Source organism: Camelus ferus, chromosome 8 (genome assembly GCF_009834535.1).
Source record: "Camelus ferus isolate YT-003-E chromosome 8, BCGSAC_Cfer_1.0, whole genome shotgun sequence".
Taxonomy (NCBI): Eukaryota; Metazoa; Chordata; class Mammalia; order Artiodactyla; family Camelidae; genus Camelus; species Camelus ferus.
Genome location: NC_045703.1, coordinates 43,651,576 through 43,675,285, shown reverse-complemented (window position 1 = coordinate 43,675,285; position 23,710 = coordinate 43,651,576). Strand labels below are relative to the sequence as shown.

General features: G+C 33.3%; 1 protein-coding gene across 7 annotated transcripts in view; it reads left to right on the top strand.

Moving 5' to 3' along the window:
• Nucleotides 1-23,710, top strand: part of PTPRK (protein tyrosine phosphatase receptor type K) — a 510,442-nt gene that overhangs the window by 382,469 nt on the left and 104,263 nt on the right. For all 7 annotated transcript variants that reach the window (XM_014564475.2, XM_006190871.3, XM_006190873.3 and 4 more), the window contains exons 8-10: nt 11,984-12,286; nt 19,479-19,588; nt 20,626-20,827. In XM_014564475.2, coding sequence (XP_014419961.1) covers nt 11,984-12,286; nt 19,479-19,588; nt 20,626-20,827 — 615 coding nt within the window. The remainder of the gene's footprint in view (nt 1-11,983; nt 12,287-19,478; nt 19,589-20,625; nt 20,828-23,710) is intronic.

Here is a 23,710-nt window from a genome sequence, read left to right as displayed (position 1 = left end):
ATTTGAAAATATTAGCAAAATTCAATAGAAAATATCTTTATCAACTATCTTGCATAAAGTAATGACAAATAGGTTACATTTTATTTTTACAATTTAAGGGGATTTCATTTTTTTCAAGGCAAATATAAAATGCAGTGGAATATTTGCCTAACCCTATAAACTGGCTCAAGGCAGTCCATGCTCTAAAACGAATTGTTGAATACCTTTTCAAAGGTAAGGAAACAAATTCTTCAGGATGCACATCAAGATGAATCACCTTTGACTTATTTCTGCTTTATGTGTCATCATACATAAGACTTATGCAGATCTAGGACATACTCAATTAGAATAATGAAAGATATTTCACAAAGGAATAAAAGTGAAATAATATTTAACAAAGCTGTAATAGAATATTAAAAGAGAAAAGTAAGATTTTGATGGAAAATATTGCTCCCCATCCCCATCCCCGGCATTTGTTGAGTGTGTATAATTCCACTGATTTTTTTTTTCTGGAAAATCTCAGACCTTAACATAATAGACATAAAATATACAGCAGTTCCTTAAAAGTTTTTTTAGGGTAGGAATATTCATAAGGCATATTTGGATATGAAGTTTATAGTCACTAGGTTATTTGCTAACATTAAAATAATTATATTTATTTTTCTAGTAATTAAAAAAAATTAACCTCATTCCTTTATGTTAAAAGAGATCATGAATCTTCAGTTTTAATATAGGCACAGATTTTCCAGGTGGAAGTTAAGGAGTTCATTATTTTTATCTCTATCAGTTTCCTACTTTACAAATGAGCCGAAGCAATTAATTCTTGCAAGTCTCTAATTATAGCGTTAGGCAGATTTCCTTGTGGTTTTGTAATTCTTTGTGTCGCATTTTCACTGTGTTTACTGTCTCAGCTTGATGGCTGTTGACATGCTGATTCATTCTTAGTGGACTAGATAGGTTTTGTTCATCTGGAGGAATGAGTATAAAGAGGTCACACCTTATAATCACACTGGCATTTCTAGTGTGTGTAGGCCATATATCTCCTTTTAATTTAATCTCAGAAAGATGTACAGGGATTTCTGCAGCTAAGCTGTACAAATCGATAAAATTTATAATCAAGGCTGTCTAATCTCCGAGACTAATATAAAACTTCACAACTATTGATTACATGTGAAGGATCTGCTAGCTGTTAATCACGCAGGAAGGCATAGAATAAATGGTGGCTTCAGAAAAGGAAATGGACAAATAGCCATCACCCCACAGTCCTCAGCTGTCTTTCTGTTCCTCTGAAGCAAGCATGTTACTGGACAGTTGGTTTTATGAACTCAAATGATGTGTTAAAGTGGACCAGTAGCCATGAATCACTTTCAAAATTTGTATTACTATAGCTGTTTTTAAAATATAATTTAGAAATTTTCTCTGTTTTCTTCGGCAATGTGATCCAAAGCCAATTAGTCTATTTTATAAGTTTCCAGAAGTAATGAAAGAAGGACCTACGTTGATGTATTAAAATCATAATCTTTGTAAGGAGCAAAATGAGCCATACATACTAGGAATATCATTATGATGTAATTGTTGTCTTTATTTTGGGAGGATTGTGGGGAGGCTTCATGTCATAAGATAACCTCACTTACAGTGGGCCCTTTAACCTTTCATTAACTAATACACTTTATAATAATTTCCCTAGTTTGAATTGACTGATTCATTCAAGGACAGATGTAAGATGTTTACAAGGGAGTTATGTCATTGAGGAAAACATGTACTATTTCTACATCTAAGCAGCATTACAAGGGTCTGAATGAAAATATATATGTAAATGTCTTTTTTCTGTTAGACCTATCCACTCAAAAATAACTTATTTACTTTTATATATATACATACAAACTTACATTGATATAAAAAATTAAAATAGTTTAATAAATATATTGCAGTGATGGAGTAGGGCACTAGAAAATGACTCAATTGTTATAGCTTAGAATAAAATATTGACATGTCTTATCACTCATAGAATTATTAGTCCAGCATTTAATATATTAGTATCCGTGGGAGCACAGTGAAGAAATGAACCTGCCCTCAAAGAGCATACAGGAAGTGAAGACAAAAACACATTCATTTAAAGCCATTTACCACAGTATCCGGTACATACCAAGTCCTTAATAAACAGCTCCTGTTAGTACAAAAAAGAACACTAATAAGCATGTAGAGGTGCTCAGCACAACCCATTAGTAGAGAAATAAAATTTGTAAAGTACCGTTCTATGGTGAGATGAGTGATACAGTCTTCACACAAATGTTAAGGTAATTTACCAAGTGAAGTAAGGGAAGAGATTATGTCAAATTGCTGAGCAACAATTAACCACAAAATCTCACCAGTGGCAGAAAGCAGGCGTGTGTTCCTCACACTTCTGGAATGGTTGTCTGAGAGCCTCTGATGAGCTTGGCAGGCTAACAGATCTGTTGGTGGACTGGCTGTTGGCTGATCTAGACTGACCTTTGCTGGTACAACTAGGTGGCTAACTGAGCTCAGCTCCACATGTATCTCTTATTCCAGAAGTGGTGGTGGAGGTGTAAGAGCCCACAGGACCTCATAGGACTTTTTGAGATACAGGCTGAGAATTTGTGCACCACCACTTTTGCCTCATTCTGTTGACTAAAAGCAAGTCACAGGGCAAGACCAAATTTAAAAAAAAAAATGAAAATGGGAGTCTAGACTCCACTTCTTTGGTATAAAGAATTGTAAAGTCACATGGACAACAGCATGGTTACAAGGAGAGGCGAAGAATTGGCGCCATCACACAGTTGAGTTATTAAGTTCTATTTTCCTTAGCTCATGAACTTCAGACACATTAAAATTAGTTGCTTTATTCAGAAAATAAAATTCCTAAGCATATACTATGGGCCAACTACTTTGCTTGGCATACAAAATACTTATCTCATTTTTTAAAACAACCTAAGTGTGTCATATTTCTTCTTTTTTAGGGCTGAAGAAGGCATTAAAAATTCCCTCCTAGAGTTTTGTTATTGCTATATACAACTCCTCTACGGTCATATACTGTATATTACAAAGTGGTGTTTTCCGTATTTTTTAGGATAATATACAAATCACTCTATTTTTTGTGTCTGATTAATGCTGTTGCTAAGTAAACATTTTTATGAAAAATAAAGCTTGTTTGTACAGTAGGAGATTATTCTCTTATTTTTTTCTTCTATAAATTTAAAAAAAAAGCCTTTATTTTATACTTTTTCCAAGTATAGATAGTTATCTATAGAAAGTATAACACATATATGAATATGTAATATCAGAGATGAAGTGCATTGACTGACTATAATTCCATGTTTCTTCTAACATAGTTAATATTATTACATAAAAATTTAAGAGAAAAACATTAAAGAGTCTCTAAATTTTCAATTCCCCATATTTTGAGAATTAGGTTTCATAAGACATTCAGTAGGACTTATCTATTGGAAAAATGGTTATTTTTGTCTTTTTTTCCATGTCACTTTGGTATTACGTTCTTTTAAAAATCAAACAATTTCCTTAGCATTATTGTAGAGAGGATGCAAATGTTATTAGAATTATCTGATGAACTTCAGTCAGACTCTTGAGAGCAGTGGAGATGATATATTTTGGTTTAATTTGATGATGTCCTCAGTATTGTTCTGATGGTACTCGGTAAATATTACTGTGACTCTGCAGGAGAGCTGAATGAGCCACGCACCCCCTGTCATTCTGTATCCCCTGAGTCCAAGCATGTCATTTGAACAACACAGCCAGTAAGCCAAAAGAGCTGACAGTTGGTTTGTGATTATTCCTGGACCTGAGGCTCCCTCATGTTACAGTACTAATCAAGTCATCTCACCAACTTATCATTAACTCAATCTGACCTGTGGGAGCAGAGATGAAATCTTTTTGGCAAGACTAATGATGCCATAAGATTGAAAAGATGTGCAGTGTAAAACCTTGATTATCCTCAGTCATTTCCATGAGGAAAAGAATAAAAAATGCAAAGCATCAATAGAGAAAAGTAAAGACAATGTCTTCCAAAGACCTTAAGTTTTTCCTCCCCCAAGGTATGCCAATGTTTTCTTCCTTTTTTTAAATTCACCTTTGTTCAGAAATTTCATCTCAATTATTTTTCATTTTACACTAACAAATATTTTATCTGGCAGTCAGGAAATTCACTTTTTCTTGCATTTGTTTTGATAAATGAAATGGAAATTGTGCTTTGCAGTCAGCTTTTAGGATTCCTGATGAAAAGGCAGCCAGGAGCACGAAGCTCCCTGTCATGCTTCAGTGTTCTTAGTTTGTGACATCTTTGACAAGATTTCCTTTTCTTCTTGGCATGAGCTTTGGGACATCTTCTGTTTCTCTCTGACTGACAGCTGGATAATAAGTTTTATCATTAAAAACTGATTCTAGGGAAATGTGATCCCTGCCCTTGATTCTCTTCTAGCTGCTAAAGCTTTTATTTTCACAACGCTTTCAGAATAACTAGAGATTATTGCTACAAAAGGACCTGGATATTGACCTGTCATGTCACATGTTGTTTAGCAAATTCCAAAAAATTGAATTCCCTTTTATCTGTTATCTAGAACCACTTATTAACCCATCTTGTTGAGAGGTGTCAAAGTCAACAGATCTGTCTATTCATGTTGCCTTAGTTTTTCTTAATATTCAGAAAATTATTACATAGTTCTTCATTCTATCCTAACCAAGTTGGGTTAAATATTTGACACAGATACTATTAAAGGCATATATCCCATTCTTGATTCTGTTTAGAATTTAAGTAAGAAGTAATATGTACTTCTGTATTTACCTGCTAATTGTGTATTACTGGTCATAGATTTGATATATAAATTTTCTGCTATTTCCTTTTATTTCTTCTTGATTTCATGTGGCCTTTCACACTCCAACAACTAGGAAATAGGTGAATAATAAAAGGAAAATGAAATGGGAAAAGTTAATAAACCTGGCTGATCAACATTTGGAAGGAAATACAAGGACAACCACCTAATACTGACAATTCTCAATACATCCTAGGATTATTGGAAGTCAGTGAATTGAAGAGAGTGTTATGCCAGTTTGGTTGCACATCTTTCTGCAGGGCACTTAATAAAAGAAAAGATTCATCAGCCAAAAAGTAGAATCAAAAATGAGTAGACATTGCTTAAAGTTTCAGTTATTTTACCTGCTTCCTAATGTTCTCTCTACCCACTACTCCCACCCACTCTTCTCCACGTATATCACCTGTGGCCTTAAACCTTCTTAATTTCTCTGCTGGTGTCCTCAGTTTTTATGTTATAGATTTCACCTAGTCTGAATCCACTGATTGATGATTTAAGAGGAAAGTTAGATTAGAGTGTGTCTGAAAACACAGATTTTTGAAAAGTAGAATGACCTAGAATGTTTGACTTCGTGGTTTTTCTTTTACCACTTTAACTTTAAGCTGTTATTAACTCATCAGTGTCCAACCTGTAGCTACTTCCATTGTCTATTGAAGTCACACTCCTTCTTAGCCCTTTATTCTCCTTGACACATTGCAGTCCTTGGATTTCTCTACCTCTAGTGTCTGCACACTTGACAGACCTCCAAATTAATTTTTCTAAAGTAGCTAATTGATTATGTTAATTTCCTGCTCAGTTAATTTCCATATGCTGTTAGATCAAGTTACCTCTTATCATGACATCCAAATTTTTCTATTCTTTTCCCAATTTTTCCTACATAATCTCCTATAAAATAACTTGGGATTATATATTTTTTCCAATTGTGTTCTGCATACTTATTCATCTTGTTTCCTCTGCTTTTGTATTACTTATCCAAACTGTGTCTGGAGATCTTCTTGCCTTGCCCATTGAGACCCACTATAAATATCTCCTCCATTTGACAGGTGGAAGTTGTTTCTCCCTCTTGAATTCCATTCCTAAATGGAATAAAATACTATTCCTACAGTATTTTATTCCATTTATATACCATTTATATCATGCTGTTTTAATTATTTTTATTTTTTTCTTAGTTTACCACCTTCACTAAATAAATGTTAAGCTCCTCAAGGCCCATTATTGTTTTATTCTTTATAGAATCCTCCACAGTGTCTGGTATCACATACTTTATATATTAAGCAACCTATTATCCTACACGTTATGTAATAGGCAATCTATTTTTGTTTCATAGTAGATGGACAGCTTGTTCAAAATATTTCAGCATGATCCTTTGCTGCATGAAGGTCACTTCCTTGCTGTATTTCTTCCCAAGTTTCTTCCAAAATTTTGCCCCACAACATTTTTTTAATAAACATATGTATGTAATACCTAATAAAAATTTGAAAATGGAAAGTAAAAAATTGGGAAGAAGAAAGGGCATTTAATAAATTTTCAAACACTTGCCAGATAGTGCATTGATGAATGTGATCCCCATTGTTGTATCATCTTTCTGATGACTTGTGTTGTTTATTATAAATACTGTTTACTGTGATGCCTCTGTGTGCCATTCACCATGCCAGGCCATTTCTTTAAATTATTTAATCCTTAAAACAGCACTTATGCCAAGCTTTATATAACATAGTGAGTCAGAAGCAATATACTACTTCCAGTTATTCTATGTCAGTTTAAGTAATTATTCCAATTTTAAGTTAAAATTTTAATTTATGCATTCATATCCATATGAAATACAATACAGTTATTGATGGGGCACAGGAATAATGGGTCAGGGTGAGAAATTTAGGTAATTGCATTGTTGAATTCTCTGATAGACTTTTCTTTGAATGAATTTCATAGAAGTAGAAATATCAAGTACTTGCTCTTCATATTCTGATATAAATCTATGTGTACGTGGTTGTCAGCCCATGTCAGACCTAATAGACCTCAGAGGCTTTGCGTAGCAGAGTGACAATGATATGTGTGTATATACATATATGTGTGTCCATGCATGAACACATATGTGTGTATTACATGTTTATACAGCTGAGAATGTCCCACCTCAATAAAAACTGGGAAAAAAAACTAAGCACATGTCACTTGAGAATAAGTGTAATTAGACAGTGGCTTCCTCTGAGTTGCTGCAGATGCCTTTGAGCTCAAAATAATTGAGTTTTTACTTTGGATGTATTTCTGTGCATGGTTATGTGTGTTTACTTTGTTATATGTATGTGTTGGAATACTGCCCTAGATGACTTATATTTTAAGTCACTATTTTAATGATAACAATACAGTTTTCAGCATTTATTCAAGCCATTGTGAAAAATGTGGATTTGAAATACAATATTGACCTTGTAGGAAGATTCTTTGCCTCCTAGAAAAGCATTTGTTTTTTCACAAATCTGTTTTTTATACCAGTTAATAAAATATTGACTATTGATATTATGATTGTGGTATATACACACATGTATAGGATTTATAAAGTTATACTTTCCAGATTTTTAAAAATCTGGTGTCAAATTCAAAAAAATCATTGCCTAGTTTTTAAATATAATTTATATGAGTGTCAAGGTAAATAGCATTTAAATACATTAAAACAAAATTCTCGCTGAAAGTGAACGCTGTGTTTTTTTACATACTGTATAATAAATTTGTATTTTGCCAACACTTAAAAATGTAAGAATTGAGGATGTTGAGCTACTCTGTCTTCTTTCACAGTGTCTAGGTATGCTTTTGTTTTAAAAATTAATTTTTTTCATATATGAGAATAAAAGAGTAGGGGATAGTGAGTCACTCCTGCTTTTGACAGTGAGTCCCTCAGAATGCACACATTTGCATCTCTTCTTGTTCTTCCAAGCCTAGAGAAACACCAGGTTCGTGTAAACCTTGCCCTAGCTCTAGGGCGACTCAGGACGTCAGTCAGTTCTAACAGGTAGTCAGCTAGCTGCAGCAGCTGCGCAGAAACTGAGTAGCACGTGCATCCCCTGTTTTCAGTGCTCCATGAAGGGGTTGAATAAAGGAAGCCAGAAGACAAAGGAAATTGGATATAATGAGATTAGTTAGGAGAAGGAATTTTCTATTTATTTTTATAATTATTTAAGTTTATAAATAGAGAAATTAATTTTAAAAATTATTTTATGATTAGCTTAAGAGAAAATGTAGACATATAGTCAGTAATATAACAGGCAGACTGAAGAGGCTTTTCTTAAGGCTTGCAGTCTATAAAATGTTAAATAGCTTTTTTCTTTACTATTTTGCATTTCCATTTTTTAAAGAAGCTTCTAAATTTGCTGTTCAGAAATGTAGTCTCTATGATGACTGTACCCTAAAGTCATGTGTACACTCTAAATCACTGCTATGAATATCCAATTTTTTATTTTTTGTTCTTTTTTTTTTTTTTTTTGAGTTTTATTGGTTTTACAGTCTCTACTCACCTCTAAAGTTACTTAGGGACGTTTTTCCCCCATTCCTATCAATGAAGTTATGTCATACATCTGTAACACAGATGCTTTTTTTAATTTTATTTCATTTTATTTTTTGATATATTCATACCCCCTTTACTCATTTCTCTAACACTCCATCCCCTCTGGCAACTGCCGATCTATTCTCTATAAATAATCTATGAGCTTTTTTTTTTTTATTTTTTTTTATTTTTAAGACCCCATGCATAAGAGAGATTATATGCTATTTGTTTCTCTGTCGGATTTATTTCATTTAGCATAATGCTCTGGAGGTCTATCCATGTTGTTGCAAATGTCAAAATTTCATACTTTTCCATGGCTTAATCGTATTCCATTGCATATATACATTTATATAACACATTTTCCTCCATTCATCTCTCAATGGACACTTGAGTTGTTTCCTTATAAATAATACTGCAGTGAACATGGGGTTGCATATATCTTTTCAAGTTAGTGTTTTTATTTTCTCCAGATAAATACCCAGAAGTGGAATTGCTGGATCATATGGTAGTTCTATCTTTGTTTGAGAAAACTTCATAGTGTTTTCCATAGGGGCTACACCGATTTACATTCCCACCAATAGTGCATAAGGATCCCTTTCTCCACATCCTCATCAACACTTATTTCTTGTCATTTTGATGATAGCTGTTCTGATAGATGTGCAGTGATATCTTGTGCTTTTGGTTTGCATTTCCCTGATAACTGCTAATGCTGAACATCTTTTCATGTACCTGTTAGCCATCTGTATGTCTTCTTTGGAAAAATGCCTATTTGGATCTTCTTCCCATTTTTTAATCAGCTTGTTTGTTTGTTGCTACTGAGTTATAGGAGTTCTTTATATATTTTGGATATTAACTCCTTATAAGATACATGATTTGCAAATATTTTCTCCCATTCAGTGGGTTATGTTTTCATTTTGTTCATGGTTTCCTTTGCTGTGCAGAAGCTTTTTAGTATGATGTAGTCCCACATACTTATTTTTGCTTTTGTTACCTTTGCTTTTGGTGTCAGATTCAAAAAAATCATTGCCTAGACCTGTGTCGTGGAGCTTACTGCCTGTTTTTGTTGTTGTTGTGTTGTTGTTGTTTGTTTTTTTAAGGAGTTTTATGGTTTTAGGTCTTACTTTCAGATCTCTAATCCATTTTGAGTTAATTTTTGTATATGATGTAAAATAGTGGTTATGTTTCATTCTTTCGCACATGGACTGTTCAGTTTTCCCAACACCATTTAATGAAGAGACAGCTCTTTCCCTATTGTGTATTCTTAACTCTTTGTCATAAGTTAATTGTCCATATATGTATGTATTTATTTCTGGGCTCTCTGTTTTGTTCCATTGATCTATATGTCTGTTTTAATACAAATATCATACTGTTTTAATTATTATATCTTTGTAATATAGTTTGAAATCAGGGTATGTGATGCCTCCAGCTTTGTTCTTCCTTTTCAAAATTGCTTTGGCTATTTGGGTTTTTCTGTGATTCTGTACACATTTTAGGATTATTTGTTTTATTTCTTTGAAAAATGTCATTGCAATTTTGATAAAGTTGCATTGAATCTGTAGATTGCTGTGGGTAGTATAGCCATTTTAACAATACTGACTCCTCTAATCTGTGAGCGCTGAGTATCTTTGATTTGTATCTTCTTCAGTTTCTTGTATGCTTTTCTGATGCTTTTACAGTTATATTAGAATGCACGGTAAGTGCAAATTGAATACTGGAATAAAATGAAAAGATGGATGAGAGAGAGTGATCAGTTGGAAACAGAAATTTGTAAAGGGATAAAATGTCAGAGTCAAAATGAGGGGTATGTGAAAACAAGTATAACTACTAGAGCTAAAAAATTAAAACAGAGGAATAAATATTTATTGGTGTTTTCTCTCATTGCTGTATGGAATATTTTCATTCATATACATTAAGTATTTTCTGGGGAAATCTTCTCATTCTAGACACTTTTAAAACAAAGTATGGACTAACTGTAACATGGTGGTTCAGTTCTATGTGATTGCCAGCTCTCAGGCAGCAAAATCACAGTTTATCAGTGAATTTTAGAATGATCCTACTACAAGTGCCTGGCCAGCTTGTGGGCAGTGGTGCCAAAGGCTGTGTTTTCATTCTAACTAGACTGAAATGGAAGTGTCATCACCTCACTCTTGTGCTTGGTAGGGAAAATATTAACATAGTGCTAAACGTATACAGAGATTTTTTAAATAATTAGAAAGCCAAATCTTTCTTCCAGCCTACGTACAGTGTTTTAAGATAAATACTGAAACAAAAGTGCTAAAATAGGGGGAATGGGTATTATAAACAATCAGAAGACCAGTAGACAGCATTTAAAACCTAAGCTTTGGATTCTACAAAAGATTAATTTGCATATATACATATATATATACATACATATATATGTGTGTGTGTGTGTGTGTGTGTGTGTGTGTATGTATATATATATATAGTTTTCAGGTTTTAAATTTAAAGGCCACCAGAGTGTATTTCAGATCACACATTAAATACATTGAAGTGGAATCCCAATTCGGGCTTGCCATCTGTGTGCCATGCTGATTATTTTTACACAACTAAGATTTTAAACTCAAAAATGAAAATTTATAAAACCACCCACATTGGACTTTTTTGTATTACTTATTTTTCCTCATCTATTTTCCTACTGATTTCTATTTTGCAAAAGCATTAACTATCCTTAGTGAGTTAATGGGGGTACCAACAAGGTCTTGACCTTGGCCTCAACTTTAATCTCTTTGTCAAATCAGTATATTAAAGTTTTGCTGTGTATTGTTTTGCTTACTGTGTAGACTTTGCCATGGCCATGACTTTCATAGAGTAATTATTTTGATTAAGTTAGATGATTAAAGTTAGTTTTGCATGAGGAAAGTATACACTTGGGAAGCATTGATGGATGGACTCCAGTCTTCAGAGTGTTTAGTTCTGCCAGCATTTTCCAGTTGAATGGAAACTCACCTCCCAGTTTGGTTTGGATGACACTGAATGGATTGTCAGACCTAAGTGTTTCCTAGAGAAGGATAAAAAGAGATCAAGAAGGAGAGATGACAATGCGGATATCCACATATTTCTTGCAACTTTTCTCGGATATTTTTCTGCTTTGATGAGCAACATCATTACCGAAATAATAAATGTTAATTAATATCTGCGTCACTTTTGTAAATGATAGTTTAGTGTTACAATTAGACTGATTAGTATACAGCATAGCTTGGTGACATGACAAATCATAGAGCAGAACGTGTTGACTCTTATCCATTATGATATATTAGCTAATTCACTTGCTCAATAATGACAAAAGACAGGGAATTGGGCAGTAACAAGAGAAACAACTACAAAAGCATTGTGGCCACCATGGCAGGTTTTTATTTTTCTGCCATGTTCCTGAGTGCCATGGATTGTTGACATTTTACATTTCATTTCTTTTCCCATTGGTAAATCATAGCCCCTGATGGAAACATTCAAGAATAAGATTATGAGTAAATAAAAAAAATGAAAATAAAAGATGACTTCCAGATTTTCCTAGGTTTACACATGCCTATGTCATGCTCAGTGTTATATTTTTTCACAATTAATTCATGGTGAAGTTGACGGCTCTCTGTGTCTTTGATTTATTTTTCAGAACCTATGCGAACCCCAAAGACTTTAAAGATTGCTGAGATACAGGCAAGACGCATTGCCGTGGACTGGGAATCCTTGGGTTACAACATCACTCGTTGCCACACTTTTAATGTCACTATCTGCTACCATTACTTCCGTGGTCACAATGAGAGCAAGGCAGACTGCTTGGACATGGACCCCAAAGCCCCTCAGCATGTTGTGAACCATCTGCCACCTTATACAAACGTCAGTCTCAAGATGATCCTAACCAATCCAGAAGGCAGGAAAGAGAGTGAAGAAACGATTATTCAAACTGATGAAGATGGTATGTTCATACTTATTATTTTAATGAGGGGAGGTTATATGACAAGAATTACATACTTGCTTACAGTTTTACCTACAGTATGCAAAATTGTATTGGATTCTGAATCTGCTAAATACTCTTAACAAGGTTAACTTAGTAAGAGTTTTAACAAAAAGCTTAATATTCTTCAGGGTAGTATCAAATATTAGATGAAGTGTTCCCCACCTGTTTTCTGTTTTTATACAGTGTTAAAGTAGCAACTACACTTAGGGTCTAAATAAAGTTTTTATCAAATGTTCAAAAATAATTTTCACTGTTCATGGCATAACATCAGTTACCTATTGGTGAAATGCACTTAGTTAAAAATTTAGTATTTTGCATTTTACAGACCAATAGTAATAGATTTCACTTTTCCTTAAGATTTGAAAGTAGTATTATTTACCTATTCTATTCATTTTTATTTTTAAAACTTTTTTATTGAGTTATAGTCATTTTACAATGTTGTGTCAAATTCCAGTGTAGAGCACAATTTTTCAGTTATACGTGAACATATATATATTCATTGTCCTTTTTTTTTCTCTGTAAGCTACCATAAGATCTTGTATATATTCCCCTGTGCTATACAGTATAATCTTGTTTATCTATTCTACATTTTGAAATCCCAGTCTGTCCTTCCCACCCCCGACCCCCTTGGCAACCACAAGTTTGTATTCTATGTCTATGAGTCTGTTTCTGTTCTGTATTTATGTTTTGTTTTGTTTTGTTTTTTTAGATTCCACATGTAAGCGATCTCATATGTTATTTTTCTTTCTTTTTCTTCCTGGCTTACTTCACTTCGAGTGACATTCTCCAGGAACATCCATGTTGCTGCAAATGGCATTATGTTGTCAGTTTTTATGGCTGAACAGTATTCCATTGTATAAATATACCACATCTTCTTTATCCAGTCATCCTTTGATGGACATTTAGGCTGTTTCCATGTCTTGGCTATTGTAAATAGTGCTGCTATGAACATTGGGGTGCAGGTGTCACTTTGAAGTAGGGTTCCTTCTGGATATATGCCCAGGAGTGGGATTCCTGGGTTATATGGTAAGTCTATTCCTAGTCTTTTGAGGCATCTCCATACTGTTTTCCACAGTGGCTGCACCAAACTGCATTCCCACCAGCAGTGTAGGAGGGTTCCCTTTTCTCCACAGCCTCTCCAGAATTTGTCATTTGTGGACTTTTGAATGATGGCAGTCTGACTGGTGTGAGGTGATACCTCACTGTAGTTTTGATTTGCATTTCTCTGCTAATTAGTGTATTCTATTCATTTTTAGATGGTTTTTATGGAAGTATAAATATAAAAGGAATCCAAAGTTTATATTTTTAAATCTAATTAAAGATCCTTACCAGATATTGGCAAGCTATCATCTTTTATCCATCTTATTACCACCCAAGTAATTGAGTTATAACTTGCCCAATTTCTATGCATATTACTTCTAAATTATTAAATAATAAGAAAATATTTATATTATCATTTGCACATACCTCCTATAGCACTATAGTATGTCATTAATGTGAATACATCTTCTGATTCAAGAATGTATCCTAGACAAAAATGTGTAAAAATGATAATCTAATAATAACAATAATGTATTATTTCAATGTAAGGCATTTCATTTTCAAAATTTCCTTTTATGAATGAAAGCATGTGGGGGAGAAAAAAAAAAGTGTTCTATATCGTGAATTGAGGCAAAGCTGAACTGGGAGTCAGGAATCATGAGTTTTCAGTCCTGGCTCTAATAACTCTGTAACCTTAGCAAATCCTTTCACCCCTCTAGTTCTATATTTCTCAGCTCCATATGAAAAGTTTAAATTAAATGATCTCTCAGGTTCCATCCCATTCTAAAGTTCTCCCTGAATAGCTTGTCAGGAGGGCTACACTTTATTTGGGTTTCAGAAAACAGGATGTATTTCATACTCAAGTGTTCCCAATTTCCAAGTTCTAAACTTGAAGCTTGGATTATATTTTGATGCCTACCAAGTATGAGATTGCCATAAAATAGGTAAAGATACCATAGTTTCTAGAAATTCTCCTTATCACTTCAGGCTTCCTCACTCGGGAAAGTAGAACTGATCTTGGATTGTTCTGCTGTTTTTGTTACAGTCAAGGGAAATGAAAGCTTTTTAACCTCATTTAGCTCAGATTTTGAAGGAAACAATAAAGTCTTAAAATTATGCACATTTGTAAAATTTCAAAGAATAAGCTTTAAGACTTATTCATGATAATGTGCTTTTGTCATCTTTGAGGTAATCAAACACAGTTAACTCAGCTATCATGTTTGAACTTGCACTTAAGCAAAGCATTAACATTATCTTAAAGAACAAACCCTGCTCTAATACATAAACACACAAACATGCACAGCACATGCTTATGAAGGAAAGAGTGGTTGAGTGTAGTTGTTTCATGAGTAGATTATCAAAATGGGAAGTCTAAGCTTGGATTCAAAAGCTCTGGGAAATCTCTATCTCATTTTATGAAGTGGGATAAACATTAAAATGTCTCTATTACACTAAACATTTTAAAGTATAGTTGATTTACAATATTGTGTTCATTTCAGGTATACAGCAAAGTGATTCAGTTATTTTTTTCAGATCATATTCCATTATAGGTTATTACAAGATATTGAATATAGTTCCCTGTGCTATACAGTAATTCCTTGCTGCTTACCTATTGTATGTATAGTAGTTTGTATCTATTAATACCATACTCCTGATTTGTCCCTCCCTCCCTTCCTCTCCCCTTTAGTAACCGGGTTTGTTTTCTATTGTCTGTAAGTCTTTTTCTGTTCTGTGTGTAGATGCATTTGTATTGTTTTTAGATTCTACATGTAAGTGTTTTTATCATATTTGTCTTTCTCTCTCTGACTTACTTCACTAAGTGTCATATTCTGTAGGTCCATCCATGTTGCTGCAAATGGCAATATTTCATTCTTTTTTATGACTGGGTAATATTTCATTGTATATATATATACTACATCTTATTGAGTCAGTAGTCTGTTAACAGACACTTGGATTGCTTCCATGCCTTGGCTATCGTAAATAGTGCTGCTGTGAACATTGGGATGCATTTATCTTTTCAAATTAGAGTTCCCTCTGGATATATACCTAGAATTGGGATTGCTGGATCATAGAGTAAATCTATTTTTACTTTTTTATGGAACCTCCGTACTGTTTCCATAGTGGCTGCACCAATCTATATTCCCACCAACGGTGTCTGACGGTTCCCTTTTTTCCACACCCTCTGCAGCGTTTATTATTTGTAGACTTTTTGATGATGGCCATTCTGACCTGTGTGAGGTGATACTTCATTGTGGGTTTGATTTGCATTTCTCAAATAATTAGAATGTTGAGCATCTTTTCATGGGCCTGTTGGCCTTCTGGATGTCTTCTTTGGAAAAATGCCTGTTTAGGTCTTCTGCCCATTTTTTGATTGGGTTGTATTTTTTTATATTGAGTTGTATGAGTTGTTTGTATATTTTGGATATTAACCCCTTATTGGTCACATTGTTTCCAAATATTTTCTCCCACTCCATAGGTTGTCTTTTAGTTTTGTTGATGATTTTCTTTGCTGTGCAAAAACTTTTAAGTTCGATTAGGTCCCATTTCTTCATTGTACATTAGACATTTTGTAACCCATGATTTTAGAGATAAGAATGTACTTACATGTTTTATTGCCTGCCATTAAAATTGAAAAAAAACCCACATGATTTCTTAATTGGTAATGTTAGACTCAGTTATGTGAGGTTTATGCTTCTCTAATCAATTGCTCCCCAACAATATAACGCAGTTTGATGGTATTCTTTGGTATGAGTTTTTAGTCTGCCTTTCTTTTCCATAAACCAAAGAATGCAGTCAGGCTTATATAATCTTTTTCATATTGCATTAAATTTTTAATATATTTTGGGGTACACATATGACTAGATTATTAATCAGGAAGTGAATTGCTGTGGAAGTTTAAATTATGTCCTAAGTTGATCAAACTCATGACTGTGATATTCATTTAATCTATAAATAGCTTTGTAAAAGTACAATGGCATTAACTCTGTTAGTCTGATTTCAATATTATTTCCTATCCTTGTTCTGTCTTAACCTTTGTTTTGAAAATTTTTTTACTGTTTGTAGTTATATTGAGTTGCATATTATTATTTCATAGTAACATGATGACGTACTTCCTACTACTATAAGGTTTTTTTTTAATATATGTAAGACTAAATGATTGAAATACAAGCTTTCTCTGAAGTATTTGCAAGTAATTCAGTCTTCAAATCTGCTCATTATGAGCTCCAGTTTCTACATAGTGTACTTGATGTGTCTCGGTGTCCCTGAAGGGAGGACAGAATATCTACATCACAATCTATTGTTGGAAGATCAATGGATTATGATGATCCAATTAAGTCAGTCTTATTAAATTATTGTTGCCCTATATACATAGAAAAATAATAAATTATCAACCACCTAATAAAAGAATATAATTTCATGAAAAGAATTCTGGGGATGTCCATAAATCATGAGAGCAAAGCTAGAATGGTTTCCCACCAGAACCCTAAGGTAGAATTTATACTTAATTTATTGCATACATTTTTTAGTGCATGGGTAGAATTTTTTGTATGAGACTTTGTTTTCATTTTTTATTCCAGCATTCACAAAAATCAATATTATGAGGTTAGCTCAGCAGAAAAGCCTGGTTTGGGGACATTTTTTGTCTAATACAAAGCTATTTTAAAATGTACATTTAATATATTTTAAAGGCTGTAATGCTTATTTAATGTAATCTTGCCCCACCCATTTTTCATTTTTCCTCTCTCTTCCATTTTGAGAGTTATATCTTAAGGGACTTTCTTATGTGCAAAAAAAAAAATTTAGCTGAAACAGCTCTCAGATAAATTATAAGCAGGGGAATAAAAGTCAGCATTCTGTCTCCAGTAAAAGTTGTTGATGTGGAAATGTGAGGTGACATTTCCTGCAGTATGAAGACAGCCATGATGATGGTCTTAGTGACTTCATGTTGTATTCACACAAATCATATGTACATATAGATGTCATCTGTATATAGAATTGTCTTCCTTCAAATGTAGAAGGTTACGGAATGTAATTTGTGCCTACACCCCCTTCCCCTACCTGTTTTGTGTGTGTGTTTTGTTGTTCACCTAAGTGTAATTCTTTCTCTCCTCCACTATACCATTCCCAGTGCAAGATCAATAGTGTGGAACTCTCTTGGCCAAAACTTTCCCACAAACCTTTCCATAAGTGTATGAAGTGAATCTTTATGATAAAGTAGAACATGTATAAGAAGAACGGAGAAATACTCAAATTCTGGGAAGGCTGCTTTCTATTTCTACCTCTCTCTCAGCACAGAATCATGCACACACATTTAAAACTATCCCTAGTTGTGATCAATCTGAAATATATCCATGCCAATTCATAGTATTTTTTGGACAAATCATGTTTGGTGAACACAGGTAGTGATTATAATGCCATCAAATAAATATTTACTCACTAATTGGGGCTTTACCTCCTCCTCCCCACAAAGCCACCTTCTATGAGAGATATGAAAAGGTGAAGAAATGCTTTCCCTTAATTACAGTTATGAGCTTGTGTCATTTGGGTGGAATGGAAACAACAGACACTCCCTTGGAAAACAAACTAATGCCCATGGTAGCCTCAGTAGATGCCACATTTCATGCACAGGAGCCATCATGGACCCTCTGCCTTGAAAACTGCATAACCTGTGCCAACTCTATGGACCTGGGGGTCAAGGGGAGTGGACATCTTTGGTTAACTTTTCCCCTGAGCCCTTAGTTGTCAGATAATGTGAACAATTCTTCTTGAGTTTAGTCCTAGCATCTCTTCTGTTTACTGTGGATTTCTTCCTTTATGAATTTATTATTAATGTGCCCAATTATGTTGGCCATCCCAGAGGTCATAACATCATTCATCGTCTCCTTGTAGATTAAAATAAATCTTACTCTTATGACATATCATTCAGAATTTCTTGATGCTGTTAGCCATGATGCAATGCATTTCCTTTGATCCAGTGATTTTTAATTTATTTCAATCCTTACAAAATTGCTGTATATTCTGAAACTACATTTCTAGATAATGTCATGTGTGAAGTTCACTGAAACGTTAGATTAAGGAAAAATATTAATTAAAAACCATACTTGCCCAATATTTGGGTTGGCATTTTCAAAAGAAAACATGTTTTTAAGCAAAATAGGGTGGATAGGATATATTTTTAAACATTAAGAGAACAAGAGAGTGGACATTTATGTAAATAAATAGCAACTAAATATTTAAATAAAATGTATAAAAAGAAAACACACAATAGCAAAAGCATCTTGCATCTTGTGTTTGTCAATAGAAGCTGAAACATCATTCATTGCTGCCACTGGGTGTTGTCAATTATATGACATTCGCAAATCAGAGCTAGAATGGTTTCTCAAAGTTTGTCATACCTGGGGACACTTCAGAATTACTTACTGCTGATTGTTGAGTTCTAAATAAGTCTCATGTTATAAAATGGTTTGATTTTTAGCTTTGGAAAAGAGAATTTCATATAAAAGACTGAAGAAATGATATTTAAATCTATTCATCTTAGTTTTTTTTTAATTGTAATAATCAATGCTTTCTTTTTTTAAATTATAAAAATGTAAAAAAGTATAGCTATAAAAATCAGATTGACTATTAATGAGCATTTATTCCCATCAATTCAGTACTATATGGTTTAGCTTTTGAGTCTATGGAGTGTTCATTATTATTATAATTTATTATTTTATGAACTTTTTTATGGAGACACCTTAGGGGCTTATAATAATCTTCAAAAATCTTTCAGGGAAATCTTTCAGAGAAAGCTGTTCTTGAAAGAAATTACAAATGAGATCTTCATGTTATTAGAGGTATACAACAGAGAAAACTAGACTACACAATTTATTCAACTCTCTAAGGTGATAGAATATTCTTTTGAATAAAAATAACTTTGTAGTTGTACATAATCTGCATTAGAAGCTTATAAATTCCCATGTATTAAAGCCATAAAGCTGGTCATACAGATTATTTTCTTTTATTTTTATTTATTTTATTCATTTTTAATTTGTTTGTCTAACGTATATGTTTACTTTTTTGTTTCTGATATAAGGATATTTATAACCAAAAATGTGTATATTTGTAGTGCCTGGCCCGGTACCAGTCAATTCTCTTCAAGGAACGTCCTTTGAAAATAAGATCTTCTTGAATTGGAAAGAGCCATTGGATCCAAATGGAATCATCACTCAATATGAGGTATCAGGAGAAAAAGGAAGTTTAATGAAATGTGGATTGAAGGGGAGAATAAAAGAAAAAGTTTGAGAGAAATAATGGAAATGAAGTAAATGAGAATTAGCGGATTAAAATCATTATTACTTCTTCTCTGTTTTAATGTATAAATTCCTTGATCCCAACAGTACATATCAAAACAAATACTGTATGGCACCTAGAATTTTCATATTCTTAAGTACATGTTGTTGTTTTACGGAAGCAGAATGAGCCTTGTCAAAGAGACTTACTGGTAGTTGTAAAGAATAGATTTTTATAAAAAATTAGGATACTCATATTTCATACTGACTTAGGAGAGGCCATTGAATGTCAGATGTTTCAGAGTAACAGAGTAATACCTAAAAAGCAAAATATATCATAAGGCTGACTATTCCAGAGCTTCATCTCAACTTTGAATACAAATCATAATCTTATTTTTAAATATGGGAAGTGAAAAAGAAGAAAAGGTCATTTTAATTGCACAGATATGTAGATCTGTTTCTGCATCCTCAGTGTTGATTAGGGCAAACAGTGTTTACGTTTCTAGTGGCTACAGAGTGCATCACGGGAATAGGACTCTATCAGCATACTTGAAATTCATTATGTGACTTGGACAAATAGAATAAATTTAATTATAAAAACATTTGTTGAACACTTTCTGTGTTTCATCTGCATTACAATATATACAGCCATAAGATTATATATATATATGTTTATATTTATATTTAAGTATATTCATTTATATTTTAATAGAAGAAAATAGATGTTTGTTGATCCAGCCAGATAGAACTCTAGGTTTATCTGTGGATGAATAGAGAGACAGAGAGAGAGAGATAGAGAGATAGACAATAGATACAGAATGACAGTGAAATAACCATAACAAAATGAGAAGGAAAAGAAATGAAACAAATGTGATTCATCCCACACAGATGCTCTTGAATGCTATCTTATTTAAAAGGGAGTTATTTAAAATGTATTATGACTTAATATTGGATATATAATAGTAAATATATTTCTTAAAACAGGTCAGTTACAGCAGCATAAGATCATTTGATCCTGCAGTTCCAGTGGCTGGACCTCCCCAGACGGTATCAAATCTATGGAACAGTACACACCATGTCTTTATGCATCTCCATCCTGGAACCACCTACCAGTTTTTCATAAGGGCCAGCACAGTCAAAGGCTTTGGACCGGCCACAGCTATCAATGTGACCACCAATATCTCAGGTATGCAAATAAATAAAGTGCAAACAGAACTGGTTTATAATAGTATACCCTAAAGAAGCACATATACACTGAGTATGGTTCATCTTACTTATTGAATCTTTACTATAGTTATTAATGATTGAAGGCACTTTAAAGAATTATTTGATACAGATTATTATTGGTTATGTGCCAAATCCGAAAATCTCAAGTAGTCATTTTTAATTGACAATGGTCTTTTAAAAAAACTGTATTATATTTCAATTAGGAATATTTAAGTGTTCACTATAAATGTTCATATTAAAGACCTATTATGTTTTTGGGGAGTTGGTAATTATTATAGTATCTGATCTTTACTATGAATGATTTTATCAAAAGCATGATAGAAGATCCTTATAGTACCACATGCCTTGTCTCTGTTCCATTTTCCCTGACAGTCTGATAATTTTAAACAAATGTGAATTTTTCTTCCTCTTAGAAATCTCATATAAATTCATGTAATCTCATATAAATTTCAGAATGGTAATGTGTAGGAGAATCTTAGATTGATTAACATACAATTAAATTTCACACTATATTTTGTTCACAATTTCATCGTTTGCCAGGAATTAGCATTATAATATGCCTTACACCTACTCCAGTGTGTGTGTATGTAATGTTTTATAACTTAATTAAAATTACTAAAATGAGTACATTATGTAACTGAAGAGGTAAATTGAAAAATAAACATTTTAAAGAGTCAGTTATTTAATATATTAAAATACTAATTTTGGAACAAAATTTTGTTCCTTTATGTTCATTTTTATTATAGTTCTACAAAGCATATATTTGTGGTATGTTATAATACATCATTAAAAATTTTCTACCATTCTTCTGAATCTGTATCATTTGCATTAGAAGGAAACCACATATTTCTAATTTTTTTAAGTCAAAATTTTATTTGAAAATGTTTGAATGCAATATAAAGCTTTAAAAATTTATATCATGAAAAATTCTAATATAAGCTACTTTCCTTTTGTATAACATTTGATATATTTTAATATTCTAATAAGAATGAACTATAAAATAGTACTCATTATATTAAAAAATAGCAATGTATTACAATTACCAATTCATTTTTTGATGGACCAATTCTAAACATCAATTTAAATACCTATTGAAATTATTTTACTAAAAAATATGACATAGTGATATGATATAGTAAAACATATTTCCTACCCTTTAGAATTAGAGGTAGTGCTATAAATAAGTTCCTTCAACAGGGATATCTAAAAAATTTACATCAACTTTATAAAACTGAGAACATTGAACAAATGAACATTATGGACAGCCATAATTTATTATGGTTCAGACACATTTTTTATTGAATAAAAAACTTACAAAGACCAGGCAGGACACCCATCTAGCATTTTCTTTGAATTATTTAACTGTAATTTTACTTGAAGCAGCCTGTGTGCACGGATGCTTGATTTAGACTTTAAAACTTGGTTGCAATCGCTATACCTTAGGAACACATGGTAATTGTGCTAAGGCTGATGAAATTTATAGTTAATGTGGTTCTCAGGCTCACTTTAACTTTTAAGGTAGTTTATGGTTATTAATCCCTTGAATCCAGTAATTCTATTCCTTAGCATTTTAAAAGCAATTTAAATAAAAGAGTAATCCAATTATTGGAGACATGATGTTTGGCAGTATGATGATGTATACATGTATGTGTACAATACACATATGACATATACATACATGTGTAATAATACACACATATATATTGTGCGTATTTAATATCTTGATTCTACTTCATAAATAAGTCTCAGATAATTTGCCTCTTTCTAATGTCACTGTTCCTTCCTTTCCATGTGGACCATATTCTAAGCAGAGCATTGAAATATCTTTCTAAGCAATATCCTTGCCTTTAGACTTACCTTGCTTTGATTTTTTTTCTATTAATCTTTGTACAACATACATTTATTTCTTAATTTTTTTTCAAAATCTAATATATTATATCCAGTATGCTAAAGCCCAAACATCCAGGCATGATCAGCATTCACAGCCCTTTATTTTATGGCTCCTCCCATCTTCCACTCCTACCCATGTGTGGGAGCCCATGATTGGGTTAACAAATTGTAACAATCCCAGCCACTTATCTCCTTAAAGAAGATGTGCTTAGTAACTGCCTTGAGGTTTTAGCAATGACCCAGGCCCCCCGGCTATAAACGCTTAAACGCTGGGCGTGCCTGGTGTTAGTCTTCTATCCCCAAAACAGCCTTGGGCTGGAATGGTAAAAAGCTGCAGACTCAGAGGTGAGAAGGCTGGTTAGCCACTGATGGGTAAGACCCCCTGAGGGGGCAACCTAAGACAGGCACAGTCACCTGAGTCCAAGAAAAATCTTGTTAAGCAGCTGATTCTCATAAGTACCTCCCTGATAAGCTGGAAGGCTCAACACGATTATGATTCACCAAAAAGGGTCTTCTAACCTTGAGCCAAACACCAACAATAAACAAAGCCTTTGTACTCATTGTGATCCCACCCTGTTCTTCCCTAAATTCCTGCTTCGATTGTACTCAAAAAATGAGAGATTTGAGAGGCTCATGGCGTTGGCTCCCAACTTCCTCTTGCTCTCTTGACTTTTCCCCAGAGTCTTGAGTAATTCATTCCGTCTCGGTGGGACTTCTGCTGGTCGGAACCCACAACTTGTGATGAACCCACACCCATGAATCCAGAGTTCCAGGCATAGCATGCTCTTGTAGCTGTTAGAACACAGTGTCCTGTCATGTGATTATATCTTCAAATTTTCTGTTCCCTACCTATGAAATATTCCATGCTTTCCCTTCCTGATGAGTTTTTACTTTTTTTTTAACATTCAACTCAAGCACTGCCTCAACCCTGAAGTCTGCTCTTTCATCTTCC